Source organism: Alnus glutinosa, chromosome 2, assembly GCF_958979055.1.
Source record: "Alnus glutinosa chromosome 2, dhAlnGlut1.1, whole genome shotgun sequence".
NCBI lineage: Eukaryota > Viridiplantae > Streptophyta > Magnoliopsida > Fagales > Betulaceae > Alnus > Alnus glutinosa.
In genome coordinates this window covers 1,964,562-1,982,681 of record NC_084887.1, presented here as the reverse complement: position 1 = coordinate 1,982,681, position 18,120 = coordinate 1,964,562, and the positions used below count along the sequence as shown (strand labels likewise).

The 18,120-nt window shown below is 36.3% G+C and overlaps 3 protein-coding genes across 7 annotated transcripts; 1 reads left to right on the top strand and 2 right to left on the bottom strand.

Annotated features, from left to right (window-relative positions):
• Window positions 1–1,548: 1,548 nt before the first annotated feature.
• Window positions 1,549–7,816, top strand: LOC133860900 (transcription initiation factor TFIID subunit 6). 5 transcript variants are annotated; one of them, XM_062296562.1, is made up of 13 exons: window positions 1,549–1,670; window positions 2,110–2,272; window positions 2,889–2,975; window positions 3,410–3,511; window positions 3,594–3,702; window positions 4,051–4,154; window positions 4,243–4,380; window positions 4,475–4,570; window positions 5,083–5,207; window positions 6,089–6,221; window positions 6,618–6,743; window positions 6,835–6,946; window positions 7,247–7,816. In XM_062296562.1, exons 2-13 carry the CDS (start codon window positions 2,147–2,149, stop codon window positions 7,648–7,650), a joined length of 1,662 nt encoding a protein of 553 aa, XP_062152546.1. In that variant the 5' UTR covers window positions 1,549–1,670; window positions 2,110–2,146; the 3' UTR covers window positions 7,651–7,816. The 5 variants fall into 5 exon arrangements, with proteins under 5 accessions (XP_062152546.1, XP_062152544.1, XP_062152543.1 ...); XM_062296560.1 differs by having other exon boundaries at window positions 1,551–1,670; window positions 2,115–2,272; XM_062296559.1 differs by having other exon boundaries at window positions 1,551–1,670; window positions 2,092–2,272.
• A 447-nt stretch (window positions 7,817–8,263) lies between these two features.
• LOC133859167 (uncharacterized) lies at window positions 8,264–8,687 on the bottom strand. Its single transcript, XM_062294492.1, has one exon. It carries the CDS (start codon window positions 8,672–8,674, stop codon window positions 8,264–8,266), a length of 411 nt encoding a protein of 136 aa, XP_062150476.1. The 5' UTR covers window positions 8,675–8,687.
• A 2,705-nt stretch (window positions 8,688–11,392) lies between these two features.
• On the bottom strand, window positions 11,393–11,999 carry LOC133860117 (uncharacterized). The gene has a single exon (XM_062295779.1). It carries the CDS (start codon window positions 11,965–11,967, stop codon window positions 11,539–11,541), a length of 429 nt encoding a protein of 142 aa, XP_062151763.1. The 5' UTR covers window positions 11,968–11,999; the 3' UTR covers window positions 11,393–11,538.
• Between the last annotated feature and the right edge of the window lie 6,121 nt (window positions 12,000–18,120).

The following is an 18,120-nucleotide window of genomic DNA, read 5'->3' as shown; positions in this document are numbered from 1 at the left end:
ATAGACTCGCTTTAAATGGTCCGTTTGGGAACAGAGTTAAATTCTGATTCTTCTCTACTTTTTCTATTTTTTTAAAAAGCAAATCATATTTTATTCTACTTTTTCAATTTTATCTCACAAAGTCAAACCTGTAAATTCGTGCAGTAAATAAGAATTGAATTCTGATTTCAAAAAATCTAACACCCAAACAAACAAATAATTTTCTTCTTAACAAGCTCTTTTATAATTTTCCGATTCTACGTGAGCTAATCAACTTCTCAAAAGAAGGCTTGGCAAGAAAATCTGCATATATAGTTCATCATCATTCCAGAAGTGACCCATCATACGTGCTGCTTCAATGGGAGCCATTTCACGTGGAAATAATTGAGGATGATTGATCGAATAGAAAAAAGAAAAAAAAAAGAAGAAAAAAAAAGTTAATTATTATTATTAATATTTTTGGAGGATGATTGATCTCACACCAATTACATATTGTCTATGCTTATGATTATGAAAGCCATCCTTCCCCCTTTCCCTTTGAATTTAATTGAGGCAGTAAAGGTTTGTACTCTAAAGCTCAACGTGAAGAACACGTACATGAAATTTTGTGTTGAGGTGATGAAAAACAATTAAATTCCACATTGAAAATATATTATAAAGATTGGGTGGAACTAAAATTTTAGGTGGGAGGCAAAACTATAAAGAATACTTTTTTAAATCTAAAAACTTAATTTTAGCGGGTCTATTTCATAAAAATCATGTAATTTAGATTTTATTATTATTATTATTAATTTTTTTTTTTAAGAGGACCCCAAGCTTTAACATGATTTTGCTTTTGATTATAAGAGCTTGTTTGAGTTTACAATTTCAAAACGTGCGATTTAAAAATAACGATTTGAAAATGTGCGATTTGGCAAAATCGTAGTTTAACCTTTAAAATCGTAAGTTACTCTTTTAAAATTCTGCGTTTTCAAAAAAATACTTCATTATATGCGATTTGAAAAACAGTTTTTTACGTTTTCAAATCACAATTTTTAAAAAACTCAATTCCAAATGATTCATTTTCTATGATAGGGTTTAAAATCGTTATTTTTATTTATGAAATCGCAATTTTAGACGCACCATAAGAATGAATGACAAATATAATATAATTAAATCAAAATTTATTAATTTAAGCTTTTGAATTGAGTTGCGCATGGTCTCTTTGAAAGAAGTGTTTCTAATAAATAAATCTACTTAAAGCACAAAGCAATCTTCTTTCATTTTTTCCTTTTTATTTCAAAATTTCATATCGAAACCCTCTAGAATTCTTAAATTATTTTATCACGTAAATATCTTTAAATTCCAATCATTATTTTTATATTAAACAATTAGAATTTTATCGCATTAATATTTATTATTTTTAACACACGATAAATATATTTTAAAAAAAAAACGATAAATATAATAAATACTGATATGGTATAATATTCATATAACAACATGTCGATTATTTAATTTTAAATTAATGGTTGGAACTTTAAGAAAAATATATATAGTAAAATGCGAAATTAGAGCATAAAAACCTGACTCCGATATCCTGATAACCACCCGACTGGTTATTTCCCCTCCTATATAACTATATGAACCCTTGTATTCGAATGGCATTCGGGTCGGGTTCGAATCTCGTAGAACCAAGATAATCAGTACCAGTGAGCAATTTCTCTCCCACTTTTAGTTTTAAACCTCTTCAACAGCTTCGACTCCTGAATGGTTCAGTTCAAGAACTTGTTCTGTTTAATTTTCTCTAAATTATATTTTAGGGTTTTTGTTTGGCTCCCGAGAAAGTTGAGGAAAGTTTTAGAAAATAACTTTTTTTTGTGTGGATTGAACTGTTGTCTGCTTCAGTAACATTGGTCCATGAGACAGAATTTGTCACAAAGTGGGTTTCTTTTAGAATTGCAGCGTTTGAAATTGTAACCTGCATATAGAGAGATATACAAACATAGGCAGAGTTGTGTATGGTGCTTGTATTGATTAAACTTGAAGTTGTCGTTTATTTATAGTTGTCAGTTGAGGAAAAGCTGAAATAACTGGTGGATTTTGCTTACATGCCTGTGTTTTGTGACATAGGCAATCTTTTGTGGATAGTTCAGGTGCCTATGAGATAACACCGAGGATTAAGAAAATGAGCATTGTGCCCAAGGAGACCATTGAGGTCATTGCTCAAAGCATTGGGATTAACAATTTGTCTCCGGATGTAGCGCTTGCCCTTGCTCCCGATGTGGAATATCGAATGCGTGAGATCATGCAGGTAATTTTCAGGTTTTTATGCAATATATTTGATATGGGTTTGTTTTGCCACTGCTGTTTTGATACATGTAAGTGTCATTTGCTGTTCAAATAAGGTGGTAGATTACATTGCTTTTGGTTGGTAGGTGGGCATTGTTTTAGATATAGCAATTAGCATGTATTGTCTAGTAGAGTAAGAAAGAATCAAGTAATGTTTGGTTTTTCAGTTCTGATGAAAGCATTTTCCTTCATGAAGCGTGTTGTATTTATTATTGATATCTAGTGCAGTTGAGCCCGTTTATGAAAATGAGCATAGGTTGTTTTGCCCAGCAATCCCCTGATAGCCAGACAAAATTACATCGCCTTAAATGTTTGTGTTTGGTGAATATATAAGAATCCTCAGGTGTTGGCTTTGACATTCTATTCATAATGTAGCAACCATTTGGAATATTGTGAATATTTGATAGGAGTGAAATCGGAAAAGAGAAGTGTATTTTATCGCCAAAGTGAGGCTGGCTGTAAATGTCAAGATTGGGGCGTAGGTTGCTCTTGTTTTTCCCATTTTACCTACGCTCAGTTATTTAAGGAAGTAGAGATAACTGAAGAACCTAATAAAATTTCTTGTCACAAAATTACAGGAGGCCATCAAATGCATGCTTCACTCTAAGAGAACGACATTGACCGCAGATGATGTTGATGGTGCACTCAACTTGAGAAATGTTGAGGTAAGTTTTGCAAATGATTAGATTTTAGAGCTCTTTAGCGCATATTAATGTGTTGCATTCCTGTGACATTTTGCCTCTTTAAGACATTTATAGGATTGCCCACAGATACACTTTCATTGTATAGGGTGTACAACATGTTTAGTGCTTTGGGCTAATCTTCGTAAGCAGACCTGAAGTTTACGTGTTGGTTTTGCACTTTTTGCAAGTTATTGTGAGGATAATATATTAAGTAGATGTCTTTCGTCCTAACCCTTTTTTGGTTAAAGTTATAAATATATTTTGTGCTTATAGGCTAAAAACTTTTATTTAAGTTACATGACTAAGTTTACGAGCAGATAAAAGCATAAGATCTATCATTACTCTAGGTAGTGCATGTGATGCCGAATTGTTTCGGAAACATATTTTGTTTAATCTTGTTAATCTTCTTGCATCAGCCAATTTACGGCTTTGCCCCAGGGTGTCCTCTGCGATTCAAAAGAGCTATTGGACATAGGGACTTGTTCTACATTGATGACAAGGATGTGGATCTTAAAGATGTAAGGAATTACCTTTAATGACCGTTTCAACTTAATTGAGTGCAACACCTTATAAATTTTAGTAATTTTGTTTGACTCGTAGGTGATTGATGCTCCTTTACCAAAAGCACCTCTTGATACTGCAGTTCTTTGTCACTGGCTAGCTATTGAAGGTGTGCAACCTGCTATTCCGGAAAATGCTTCTGTAGAAGGTTCGTATACGGATAGTTGCAGCTTGCTAGCACAACATTCTCGGACTTGTAATTTGACTTGTTAGATATATCATCCAGTTGCCTTTGGTACATTATGGGTGGAATGCAAACTGCCTGTTTGCTTTATAGCACCTTTCTTTGTTTAACTTGTGCAGAAGTCTTTCATTCTCTTTAACCTTTCTGGCACAAGAGATATTTTCAGGAATGACATGATGTGATGTGGTTTATAATTGATCTTATTTGCATATTGTCTTGTGGGTTTATATCTACATATTCAAATTATAGAATCAGTCAATTCTTTGATAAGAACTTTTTCTTGAATTTGTTTTTTTTGTGCTTTGTCTGCAGTGATTGCTGCTCCTTCTGATGGTAAAAAGCACGAACAAAAGGATGATGCACTTCCTGTTGAGATTAAATTACCGGTGAAGCACGTATTGTCTAGGGAGCTTAAGGTATATCATACGTTTTATTCATTTTCAATTTATTTTTAATCTTTCATCCTTCTGTCTAGTTATGTGGCCTCTATTGTTGTCTTTGCAGCTTTACTTTGATAAAATTACTGACCTAACGACGAGTAGGTCTGATTCGGTCCTTTTTAAACAAGCATTGGTGAGTTTGGCTACAGACTCGGGACTTCATCCATTAGTTCCGTACTTCACATACTTTATAGCTGATGAGGTAAAGAGTTTTGATTATATTATCGACATAACTGACAGGGAAATATATAGCAATATGTTTTTAATTCCATCTATTATCTCTCCAATAATTTTAGGTATCTCATGGCTTAAGTGATTATTCTCTTCTCTTCGCTTTGATGCGTGTTGTGCGGAGTCTCCTTCAAAATCCTCATGTTCATATAGAACCTTATGTAAGTTAACCTCTAATTTATTTTAATTATGTATATTGAGATTAAATTATGTCTAAATTGATTATCGTTATTGATTCTACCTTTAAGGTTATTAGGTAGACCATTAGGGAAGTTAAGACAGTATTCCGCATCACACATTTCGATGTGGATGTAGCATCTGTTGACCTGGCATTTGGTGGTTATTGAAACAGAGACCACCCAGACCCTGCCATTCATTTAAATTTGAGTGGCTGCTAACCGTCAGATTCCTGAGTCTTCTGATTATTTTGAAAAGGTTTGATTTGATAATCTTTGTTGCGGATAAGGATTTGGATCTTGAGATTAAATCCGACTAATTATTATTGCTTTCTATCTAAAAGTGGAGCTAGAAGCAAATGTTGAGCCAATTATCAATATAAACATATGAATTTACCTTGTAGTTTGTGATGATTATAGTACGGATGTGCCTTTTCATTTGTATAAAGGGTCTTTTATTTGTGATTCTGAAAAGTCGTCGATTTTTTTTTTGTCAGCTACACCAATTGATGCCTTCTGTGGTTACATGCCTTGTTGCAAAAAGGTTGGGAAATAGGTTTGCAGACAACCACTGGGAACTTAGAGACTTCACAGCAAACCTGGTTGCTTCAATATGCAAAAGGTGAGATTTTCCATTTTGTTATATGCTGTGCGTGCAAATGAAATGATTAAGAATTGACTCAAACTCTCATACTCATCTTTCTCTTGACAGGCCTCCCCTTTTTGTATCCTTTCTAAGATTGTTTTTTTCTTTTTCCTATTAAAACTTATAAAAGAGGCTTTTGAATGACTAAATATAAATACTGGAATGTCTCTTAGTTTAGTAATGACTAATGACTGCTTGCGCGATTTGGAAATAGAGTAAATTTTTTATAATAGAGTAATAAGTAAAATGTTCTATGTAAGACATAAAGTAATTCCATCTAGGAACTTATAATTGAGACATGAATCTACTGAGTTGCACAAAAAAATGTTTTTGCATCAATTCAAAGACCTGAAAAGGTTTTAGAAGATTAAAAAGTGTGTTGCGCACCTCGTGGTATGTCATAATAGATCCGAACACTTACCCCGAATACCTCTCCCATGATGATATTGTAGAAATGAACATGTGTTCAAAATACAGCTATGTCATGCATAGCGTTAAATAGCATGCTTAAATTGGAACATCCCATGTAAATGTGGATTTCCATTTTCAATAGAGTTGGTTGATGTGACTGGTTATGTGGCAGTGTTAAGTTCCAGATCAACTTCTTTTAATTATTGGGCTGACAATCTTGATTAGCCCCAGAGCAGATATAGATCTTTTAGGAAACAGCTGCAAATTTAGTAACCATTGTGAACCGATGAACACAATCTGTATAAATGGTGGATAAATTCAAATTTTGCCACCTTCTAATGTTTTTTGAAAGTAACTTGGTTACACTTAAATTTATGAATGGAGATTTCATTTTTCTGTTGTTACATAGGCCCATTTACATCTACTATTTTCCAATTCTGTTGCAGGTTTGGGCATGTTTATAACAATCTCCAGACACGTTTGACCAAAACTTTGCTCAATGCATTTTTGGATCCAAAACGGGCATTGACTCAACAGTATGGTGCAATTCAAGGGTTAGCAGCCTTAGGACCCAATGTGGTATTCTCATCTCCCATGCTTCATGTAACTGAGGAGGAAAAGAAAACTTTATGTACTGTTAAATTCATGTTTGAAAGTAATCTCTATATCCACAAACTGTTGGGCATCCTATAGCTGTTAAAGCCCAAGCTAAGCGATTAAGTTTTGGCTTAAGAGAAGTGGATGAAGTGCAAAGAGGAAATAGAAAAGTAGATGAGAGAATGGAATAAAAGAAAAGTATAACTTTTGTCTTTCGTCTCAAAAAGATGATCTAGAAAAGTATCTGAACTGCCTCATATAAGAGTTGTTTTAAACCTTCTTTCTCCAATCCATGTTATGTTTGAGTTTCGACATCCTATTTCTACTTATCTACAGGGATTTTGAGCTGTTTTTTATGCTTCTATACTTTGCAAGTAGGTTCGCATGCTAATACTGCCAAATCTTGAGCCATATATGCGACTTCTTGAACCAGAGATGCTTCTTGAGAAGCAAAAGAATGAGATGAAGAGGCATGAGGCTTGGCGTGTTTATGGAGCCCTGCTGGTGAGCTGCTTTTCTAACCCAATGCTTGTATGATTGTACTATTGAAGAAGTTTTGGGAATTGATTTACATTTAAGACCTTGCTTTTACCAGCATGCAACAGGTCAATGTATATATGATCGGCTCAAGATGTTCTCACCTCAGCCATCCCTGTCAGCACGTGCCGTATGGAGGACCAATGCAAGAGTTATTACCACCCCACCAAGTAAGAAATATGCTGCTGCTTTTATTTTTTTGGCTCGAAACAATTCCATTGAAACATATGCTATTTATGAGTGTATACATAGTTAAATGTGTATGTAAGGTTTCAGTGAACTGCAATTGGAGCAAGATTGTGTGAATGATGTTTAAGATTTCTTAGGTGGGAAGATTGCACGAGTGGTGTTTAAGATTTCTTTGGAATACTAGCATTGGGTGCATATGTATGGTCACAGGCATATTTGATCAATGTTCATATTACTTGAGGCCAGACTAACTGCTTTTTAATCCTTGTTAAACCTCAAAGATAAACGCAAGGGGAGCATGGAACACTTGGAAGAGCAGCCACTGCACAAGAAAATAGCAACTGATGGTCCAATTCTTGCAGCGTCGACCAATTCCTCATCATCTCACATGGAAGAGACACCATCTCCCATGGAAGAGAAAGCTGTGGTTCCACCAGCTCCTTCGGTTGATTCTAATGCAGGCCCATCATCATCATCCTCTAGACAACCGCCTAATGACATAAATTTGGATGGCAGAGGTAGGAGAGACAAGCGTGATAGTCAAGCTCTGAATAGGTCAGCTGTCCTCTCCCAGATATGGAAAAATGACTTGGATTCTGGGCGTCTCCTGGTATTGCTGTTTGAGCTGTTTGGTGAAGGCATTTTATCCTTCATTCCAGCTCCTGAGATGTCTATGTTCTTATGACCATTTGTACAAAGATCTGGGAGTTCTCGATTAATTACTCATATGTGTACAAATTACACTTGCAGATAGAATTTTAGAGTTCTCGAGACCAAATCTTTTGGTAAATTTCTATGAAGCTTTTATGAACTTTTAATAATACTGTTGATCATGTGTTGATTGTCTGGAATTTGGATGTGTTAGGCCTATTCACTGCACCAAGATTAGCACGTAGTTGGAGCTGGAATGGCCTCTAGAGTCTAGAACTATAGATGTGACAATTCGTGCTTGCGTCATGTCGTGCCATGTGTAAGTGACTTTATAGGCTAATCATAACCGACTCATTTAATTAAACATGTTAGACTCTTTAATCCTAACATGTTAATTTTGTATTGAATTTGCGAGTCATATAATTTTTTTTTTAACAACTTATTTAGAGTTCTTACCATCGTAACTAACAGAACGAAGTTTATTTATTTCTATTAGTAACTATTATCAAAATTGAGGAAAGGGGAAAAAAAACCAAAATGAAATTCCTTCACTATAGTGTAAAATATGGAGGATGCAATAGTTTCTAATCTGGGCAATCAACGTAATCGGAGTTTGAATATCTAATATCTCCAGTACATCGGTGAACTTAAACGGCCACCTTTGTGGACTCACGTTCAACAGCTTTCATCAGGAAGCTATCCTCTTCCAGGGCCATTTGAATTGGCAAGAATCCAATGTCATTAGCCATAGCAAGCATCATCTTCTTGGTTTCTTCCTTGAACTCCTCAAGATCAATTGTTCCATTGGAGTCATGATCGAACTGCATGAACATGGAATCATAGACACGAGTGAGCTCATTTGGGTCGGGCTTCACGTCTATCCCAAAGTGGGTCTCAAAGACCCTCAGACTCTGTAACTCCTTCAACATCTCTGCATAGGAGAGAAGACCATCTTGGTCAGTGTCAAGGAGAGCAAAATGGTCACGTATTGAGACATTGAATGCTTCATCCTCCACGAAGTTGAAGATGGTGGCAGCATCCAATACTTCTACACTCATTTTTCTCTTAAGCTTGAAGATGGAGACTAGGATTTTGATTTTGAATTTTTTGATGAAAAAGAAGGTGGAGTTCTTACGTGTATATATAGGCATGTTTAGAGTTGTCATATTTTTGTAGTAGAGCATTTGAACACATGTATGCTGTTTTCAACTCTCCCACTTTTCAGCCTCTAGTTTCTCTTTGCCACAGTTTTTTGAATTCTCACGTTGTGCTTGTTACTATTCCTATTTTATTACCTGCGGGTTTAAACTCTGTTTTCATAAGTGAATATAACATGTGAAATGTCTACTTTTAAATTGGAGGTGAATTATAAAAATGATATTTAAATTTAAAATTACTGTTTTGATACCATGTTAAATTATTAATTATTTAAAAAATAAATAAATTTAATCATTTAATTATCATCCCAACATTAATTTTCTTAACAGTATGATTGAAGGATTATGTGCAGCTCTCCATGTGAGCCAGGTGGAATTGTGAAACAATGGACTGAGAATGTTTAGAAAGTCGAACAAATTAAGACGGTGACTACGTACGGAAGATCACCGACCCAAAAGGAAAAAGAGAAAGAAGACTTGAGAAGACCATTCTTGTGGGTGGTAAAAAAACGAAATCTTGACTTCAAAAACAAGGAGACCCACAGATTAATTTTACTCCCACTTTCGGTCCCCAAAGCCAAGATTTTTTTTATTTTTTTATTTTATTTATTCCATGTCTCTTACTTGAAGAAGAGATATAGGTCCCACGTGGTTTGAGCGTTTGGACACCCAGATCGTCGTCGTTTGATTTTCCGTCCCCAAAGCCAAGAACTTTTTATTTTATTTTTTTTATTTATTTTTAACGGTATAGGGGGAAGGCAAGAGATGGATAAGGATCCCCTCAAATTCTCTGTTCAAATTTAAGAGAATTCGAATAAGTAATTGTGAGAGAACACTTATAGGACCAACTTGACCGAACAAATAGTTGGGTAGCCTAATTTTTATTTGGTCAGGTGAGTCTCATAAATGCTCTCTCATAACATCTTATTCGAATTCTATCAAATTCGAACAGAAAATTTGAGAAAATCCTAATCCGACAAGAGATCGACAAAACATGGATTGTGCCATCCCCTCCCTCCGTTTCGAAGCAAGTAACATAGATCAAAAAGCAAGAAAAAATTACATTGAAAATCACAACATAAAATAAGGGTAGTTTCAACAAATATTCCAGTGGAAGCACAGACATCCAACGATGACAAGAAAAAGTAAAATTACGAAGTGTGTATATATATATATATATATATATATATAAAAGATCCTACCAAAGCATTTTACATACAACATCTTAGTGTCGTGCTTGAACAAAACGCATAGAATAGCCCGATTGGAGCAGCACTTACACCCCGAGCTCAAGTTCATTCGCCCAGCCACCGTCACGTACAACTATATAATGCATAGAGGAGCCTAGCGATCAGAAGCTAGCACCGGCAAATGCGTGGGTTTGTGCCTAAAATAATATTGTGGTTAGGCTAGGCAATTCCGATTGGCCAGGTCAACCTATCGGGTTTACGTGTCACTCCATCGGGTTGGCAGGTCAACCCATCTAGCTAATCTGGTCATAAACGTGTTATAAATGGATTGACGGGTTATAAACGAGTCATAAATGGGTTGATGGGTCATAACACGTTATAGCATAAATCCAAACCCTATAACTTTGTATCGTGTTTGTGTCAGATTTGCGGATCGTGTCAAAATTGCCAAGCCTAATTATGGTGCATGGAAGAAAACTTGTGCTATGCAATTTGAACCACATGTATATGACACAAACCATCTGCAAAGACAAGCCTGAAACGACAACGGAGTGTCTATTTAAGACTGTAGAGTGTTAATAAAATGAGGGATGAGTTCATTTTTATCAAAGTTTAGTTACATTTGTTGGGAGGGTTAGGGTTCTTTAAACCATCTTACCTAAATTAAGTAGGAAGGGGCGCCTGAGATTTTCCAAATTATATATCTTACAAAAAATTACTCGTTCTTGTGAATCTTCCATCATAAATTACGTGGGCACATAAGAGCATCTCCAACAGGAATGCTATTTTAACCAAAAAGTTAAATTTGACTATTTTTGTCTCTTTTTCTTCATCTAACAGAATAGACATTCTAACTTTTTTCCTAATTTTATGAACAATGAATAGGCACTATTGGTTATTCACTGTTTATCTGTTTACACATTTTTTATTAATATTCTCTCTCTCTCTCTCTCTCTCTCTCTCTCTCTCTCTCTCCCTCTCCCTCTTCGTCTCTCTCTGATGGCTCTCCGGCCCTCTCTGTCCCTCCCTGTTGAAGGACATAACCGGAGAGATGGATTCGGGAGATCCGCGTGGCCCAGCACCACAGCCACGAAGACCCCTCTGTTGAAGGACATAACTGCTGGCATCGGCAGGTACCCGATGGCCGAGTTCACCCCGAAGAGCACAGTCCCACCGATCCTCGCCACCGACCACATCCCCCCCTCCTCCAAGAGTCTAGAACCCCTTCGTGTTTGTGTCGTGTCGTGTCGAGCTATGTGTATGTGACTATATAGGTCAATCATAACCGACTCATTTAATTAAACATGTCATACTCTTCAACTTTAACTGTTAATTTTGTGCCGGATTCATAAGTAATATAAAAATTGTCATATATTTAAAATTCTTGCCATCTTAGTCGACAAAACAAAGTTCATTTATTTGCCTCAGTACAATGATCAAAATTGAGGAAATAGGGGAACCAAAACTAAAACCAAAATCAAAATGAAATTACTTCACTATAGTGTAAAATATGGAGGATGCAATAGTTTCTAATCCAGGCAACCAGCATAATTGGGGTCTGAATATCTGATATCTTCAATACATCGGTGAACTTAAATGGCCCCCCTTTGTCGACTCACGTTCAACAGCTTTCTTCAAGAAGCTATCCTCTTCCAGGGCCATTTGAATTGGCAAGAATCCAATGTCGTTAGCCATAGCAAGCATAATCTTCTTGGTTTCTTCCTTGAACTCCTCAAGATCAATTGCCCCATTGGAGTCGTGATCGAACTGCATGAACATGGAATCATAGACACGAGTGAGCTCATTTGGATCGGGCTTCACGTCTATCCCAAAGTGGGTCTCAAAGACCCTTAGACTCTGTAGCTCCTTCAACATCTCTGCATAGGAGAGAAGACCATCTTGGTTAGTGTCAAGAAGAGCAAAACGGTCACGTATTGAGACACTGAATGCTTCATCCTCCACGAAGTTGAAGATGGTGGCAGCATCCAATACTTCTACACTCATTTTTCTCTTAAGCTTGAAGATGTAGACTAGGGTTTTGATTTTGAATTTTTTGATGAAAAAGAAGGTGGAGTTCTCATGTATATATATAGCCATGTTTAGAGGCGTTATATTTTATACTAGAGCATGCGAACACTTTGTATGCTGTTTTCAACTCTCCCACTTTTCAGCCTCTAGTTTCTCTTTGCCATAGTTTTTTGAATTCTTTTTTGAATTATCACGTTGTGCTTGGTTTTGTACTATTTTATCCTCTATTAACAAATGAATCTGTTTAAATGGGAGGTGGTATTTAAACTTAGAATCACTGTTTTAATATTATGTTAAATCATTAATTGTTTTAAAAGAGTAATTTAAATCATTTAATTAACATACTAATTAACCTGAGTTCTCTCAACAGTATTATTGAAAGATTATGTGAAGCTTTCCATGTCAGTCAGATGGAATTGTGAAATCAATGGGCTTAGAATGTCTAGAAAGTCGAACAAATTAAGACGGTGACTACGGAAGATCGCCGACCCAAAAGGAAAAAGAGAAAAGAAGACTTGAGAAGACCATCCTTCCATACTAGGATTCTTGTAGGTAGTAAAAAAACGAAATCTTGACTTCAAAACAAGGAGACCCACAGATTAAATTTACTCCCACTTTCGGTCCCCAAAGCCAAGATTTTATTTTATTTTATTCCATGTCTCTTTTTTGAAGAAGAGATTTGGATCCCACATTTTTCCTAACCGTAATCTAACCCTAACTACCATAGATATGTATAACTCGCTAATTAAGCCCATATACATATAACCAGAGATGATTATGCAACGAAGAATGAAAAGGGAAACAAAGTAGATGTCAAATGACAAGGACGATCATCTCTCATCTTCCAAAAGCATCTACTGCACGTATTTACGTCTCTCTCGTAGCTGAAGATGACAGCCCAGCGGCTTTTCTTAATATTCTTTCAAAGCATGTAATTCTTACATGCATAAATGCTTTATTAAAAATGCATAAAAGAATTAAAAAAAAAAAATGTGAGAATCTAGATTAGATATGCAGGTGGTGACTCGCAAATTGTTATTTTTTTCTTTTCTTAACTAGGACCTATTGTTTTGATTGGCAATCGGAACATTTTATTTCCAAAGCTTACCAACTTTTGAATCTTATTCCAGTGTGGTCCTTTCGTAAATTTCATCACAGTGCTAGTCCTTTATTGATCAAAGTAAAAGTATTATCCTTTCGTCCCTTCTTCTTATTGTAGTTCCTATTAGTAATATCAACCCCCAGTCCAATTTCTTTTCTCCTTTTTCCTGTTTAGTTGCTTTGTTTTGCTTAGTAAAACATGAGAAATGTTATATATCACTAGGGTTGGCAATTGGGGTAAACGAGTCCAGTTCGGGTCAACCCGACTGACCCGATTACATAAACAAGTATAACACGAACCCGATCCGATTATTAATCGGGTTGGAACCTTTAACCCGAACACGACCCGATTGTAAATCAAGTTACCCAACACGAACCCAATTGACACATTTATTTCCTCTGAAGAAGAAGAAGCTTTGTCCAAAGAAGGATCGTCTTTGTCTAAAGAAGAAGATGAAGCTGAAGTAGAATTTGGGTTCGTCTTCATCTTGATGACCCAATAGAAACCCATGTCAAAATGACCACAAAACCTAGATCCAAGCTGACGGCCGCCACCAAGCCAAGATCCAAGCATGCCTCGTCCCAGTCATCGGTTGTGAGATTGTCGGTGACGACAAAGCAAGGATTCGTCCATTTCTGAGGGTTTGTAAGGATTGTCCCTAGCCGCATCACTTTTGTAAGGATCGTTGGCCGCGAGATCGTCGACGGCAATAAAGCAAGGATTTGTCCATTTTCAGTGTGAAGGAGGCGTGAATACTGAAAAGAAAACTTAGAAAAGTGATGTGGGCTACCGGGCATGCGGGTGTGGCTAGGGTTTGTAAGTTTGTTTCGATTTTTTTTTTTTTTTTAATAAAGAAATGGGTTATAATAGTGTTAGCGGGTCAACCCGCGGGTTGACCTAATAGACACAGTCATAATCAGGTTGACCCGAACCCGATTACCATAAACCCAAACCTTTTATTTTCGTGTTTTGTTTGTGCCGAGTTCGCGGGTCGTGTCAAAATTGCCAATCCTATATATCACATAATTCTTCTACAAATATCTCATTCTGCTGACGTGATAGGGTGTAATAGCCATTGGATTAGTCATTGTTAATATCCAATAGCTATTAGACCTTATTATTTCAGCATAATGAGATATTTGTAAAATATAAATGTGGTATTAAGCATTACTCATTAAAAATAATAATAATAATAATAACTAGAAGCTAGGTTGGCATACAAAAGATTATAAGTTATGAAATAATTACACAACCCAATGAGCTATTGGTCTAATGCTCAGGATTCAAACCCCTAAGAGAAAAATCTTGTACAAATTCAAAGGATTTTGGAGCACAACATTGAATATCACAACACAAAATAAGGATATAGTATCAACAAATACTCCAATGGAAGCACAGACATCCAACGATGACAAGAAAAATTAAAATTACAAATTAAAGTGTATATATATATATGTCATACTTAAGTACAGATCCTACCAAAGCATTTTACATACAACATCTTAATGTCATACTTATCCAAAATACGCCAAAAACAATAATGAAAAAGGGAAGGAACACATCACACGTACAAAAATAAGATTAAAAGTAGAAAACACGGGTATAATAATACATACATTACCATGGGAAGGCATCCTGCCCAGACTGCTTTATTTAATTTCAGTGTCTCCTCCTACTCAATGGCCTTACTCTGAAGGTCTTCATTAACCAATTATGCGCGCTTCATTGCGATCACGATGGGCCCGATTATTACTCCAACAACAAATTCAAATCCATATCCAATCACAGCTATTTTCCAACCAAATTCAAATGGTGATCTAGAGCCTTGATTTTCTTCAAAGATCAAAGGTTGAGAAGACGGCTCATGCGAATACCCACATTTCCTTGTCAATGGTCTCCCACACAATCCTGAATTTCCCTCAAATGAATTGTTTTCAAATGTATCAAATTGTTTCCCTTGTGGTATAAGTCCTGTGAGATTATTACGAGAAACATTGAAAAATTCTAAGAAAGTAAGTTGTGTTAGTTGCTGCGGAATCTCTCCTGACAATTTGTTCTGAGAAAGGTCAAATCAAGGGATGACAATTTTGAAATTTCTAATGGCATTTGATTAGAAAACACATAGTAAGAAAGATTGAGATGTGTTAGTGTTGAACGATCACGTACTTGGGATGGGATGTGAGAGTAGTTAAAGTGATTGTAGGCAAGCCTTTGGAGGTGAACAAGGCGGAAAAGACTAATGGTGGAGTAAATAGAACCAAATAGACAACTTCTACTGAGGTCGAGGCCAATTACATGACCAGTGTCCTCATCGCACTCTGCCCCAGCCCATGTACAGCAATCACTTTTGTCTCCTTCTACTGTCCAAGACGTAGCCTTTTGACAAGTCAAACGATAATAAGATGTAGATTTGTTGATGATAAAGCTTTCCTTGAATTGCAACAAGGTAGAGCTATCATCATGATGGCACAAGGGTTGTATGGAAGGAGAAGAAATGGTGAATAAAAGATGCAACTGTGAAAGTAAGAAAAGGAAGAGGGAAAGCGAGAAACCCATAATTAATGTTGGGAATAACTTAAGTTCGGACTTGGCTGAAACCAGACTATTTATGCCCTATAATAGAAAAAAGACACATTAGCATATTACACCAAATGAAATTATGCAGAACACACACGATCAAAACCTCCCTTTCTCAAATCAATTGACAAGCAAAGCTCCCATTACTGTTCAATCTGCATAACCCCCTTTCTTGTCCAATTTGCAACACCTAGTCACTGCTCATTCAGCGGCGGTGTTTCTTAGATCTCTCGATGGCTTTTGAATCTTGGTGGAGTGGTCTGGCCTAGGCAGTGGCAGCTTGGTCCCGCACAGGCAGTACCGGAGTAGTTCGGCATGGGCGTTGGCAGTGTTTTTCGGCCTGGGCAATGCCAACATCGTCTAGACCCACATCGGAGGAGCAGTGTTCGGTTTGGCTTGGTTGTGGCAACGTTTTCCGACTCGGGCGGTGGTGGTGTGGTCCAGCCTGGGCGGTGTTGGCAGCATACGGCCTGATTGTGGTGGTGCGGATTTGGGGCTGGTGGTGGTAGCATCCGGCCTAGGCAGTGCCACGGTGGGGCTGCTGATTTGGGGCGGCGATGGTGCAAATCTTCTGGTGGGGCGACGATAGTGCAGATCTTCTAGTTGGGGCAGCGATGGAGTGAAATTTTCTGATTTCTTCAACGTCCACCGATAATGATTTGGGGTTTTTTTTTTTTGTTTTTTAGAAGGGAAAAATGGGAAGATGTGAGAGGGATTCCGTATATCAGCAGCATTTCAGTTTTTTGATTTTTATTTTTTTAGCTAACGTGTTGACTGGTTATTGGTGGGCTAAAAACCCTTGTTTTTTGTCATAACTAGACAGAAGGGGCCCTGTGTTTGTTTTGTGTGGCACTCTTAGATATAGGCTTGGGAGTGAAAGCTTAATTGGAGAGAGCTTTTATTTATAGGCTGGACATGGAGAGTCTTAAAAGCGCGGTACTGCCCAGACCATGCACGACATACCCCAAAGTCCATTGTGTTTTTTTTTTGGTTACAATTCTTAGAGATGTTTATGAATTTGGTTTGTTCCAATTAAATGCAGAATTCGGGTAATTAATTATATATGATTGTTTATTACAAAGTTATATTAGATTTTAGATTTGTATGCAATTAGTCATAATTAAGATCAGTTCGTCTTATTTTAATTCATAACTGTTGTGAATAATAAACGATGAAGTCCTCCATAAAGTGCCGTGCAAGCTAGTTTGTAGGGAATATTCGCTCAAAACAGGGGAAGACCGAAGACCGAAGACCTCATAATAGAAACAGATCGAAAGGGTCCCGCCCAAAAGAAAAGGATCCTGCATGGAATTAAAAGCACCAGAAAAAGAAGAAACACGCCCTGTCAACTGTCAAGAAAGCTCAAAAGGTAGGAATCAGCTAACACTCCCTACAATCAAGGAAACCACCGGTGCATGGAATTGAAAGCCCGGAGAACACTCCAGCAAATCAGCCGGAAATCGCTCTCCCAAACCCCGAAACAAGAAATGAACTTAATTCATTGACTCAATGTACCAACTTGCTTAAACCTTATTTTAGTGACTAGCTTTCACTTATATTAATTTCCTTATTGTGTTTTTCTCGATTACTATTTTAAGTATAGAAGGTGGTGCCGCCATGATTACCTACTTGTACAGCACACCGCTCCTAATTTCCTGTTCATCTTGAAGGACTCTAAGATCTTTAGCAACCAAGCGTGAGTCGTGACAACTGCATCAACAATTGATGCCGATCAAAAAGGAACCTTTCAATTTCATTTGAAATAGAGATGAAATCATTTATAATTAAGACATAATATTATAATATCTAATAATATAAATATAATATGACATCGTGTAAATCTTTCACCTCTTCCAATTAAATGCAGACTTAGGGTAATTATGAGTGGCTTTATTTTGAAAAACTAGCAACCGAAACAACGCAATGGTACTCCGTCACTCACCAATTCCCATGACACAGATATATATATATATATATATATATATATATATATATATATATATATATATATATATATATATATATATATCTTATATATATTGAAGTCGCCCCATCCATTAAAATTGTTAAAACGCATCCAATTACTTTATTTACCCCAATTGTCTTATAAATATGGGTATTTTATATTGTAATATATTCAGATGAATAAGAGGAAAGTGCGGTCTTAGAGTTTTATCCTGTGAATATAGGTTATAGATCGAACTCTTGTACTTTATTTTCTTTTTTCTTTTTGAAAGGAATTTATATTCTTTATTTCGCTTTATGTTAGGCAGGGAAATGTCTTTTTGGAAATGTCTTTCGAGCATTTTTTTTAAAAAAATAAAAATAGAAAGTAAAAAGTCATGGAGACATGAAGCTAGAAGAAAACTAGAAAAGTGTAATGTGAATCACGAAAGCCGGTGGCGTAGAGTTTGTGTTGTTCAAATAAAGGTTTTCTTTGGTAAAGACAT

Bases quoted from the DNA above. Each gene is read 5' to 3' on its own strand.
- LOC133860900 (XM_062296562.1), top strand. From the start codon at position 2,147: ATGAGCATTGTGCCCAAGGAGACCATTGAGGTCATTGCTCAAAGCATT. The intron at 3,703-4,050 runs GTTCGTATACGG...CTTTGTCTGCAG, and splicing joins GGAAAATGCTTCTGTAGAAG to TGATTGCTGCTCCTTCTGAT. The intron at 6,947-7,246 runs GTAAGAAATATG...TAAACCTCAAAG, and splicing joins AGTTATTACCACCCCACCAA to ATAAACGCAAGGGGAGCATG.
- LOC133859167 (XM_062294492.1), bottom strand. From the start codon at position 8,674: ATGAGTGTAGAAGTATTGGATGCTGCCACCATCTTCAACTTCGTGGAG.
- LOC133860117 (XM_062295779.1), bottom strand. From the start codon at position 11,967: ATGAGTGTAGAAGTATTGGATGCTGCCACCATCTTCAACTTCGTGGAG.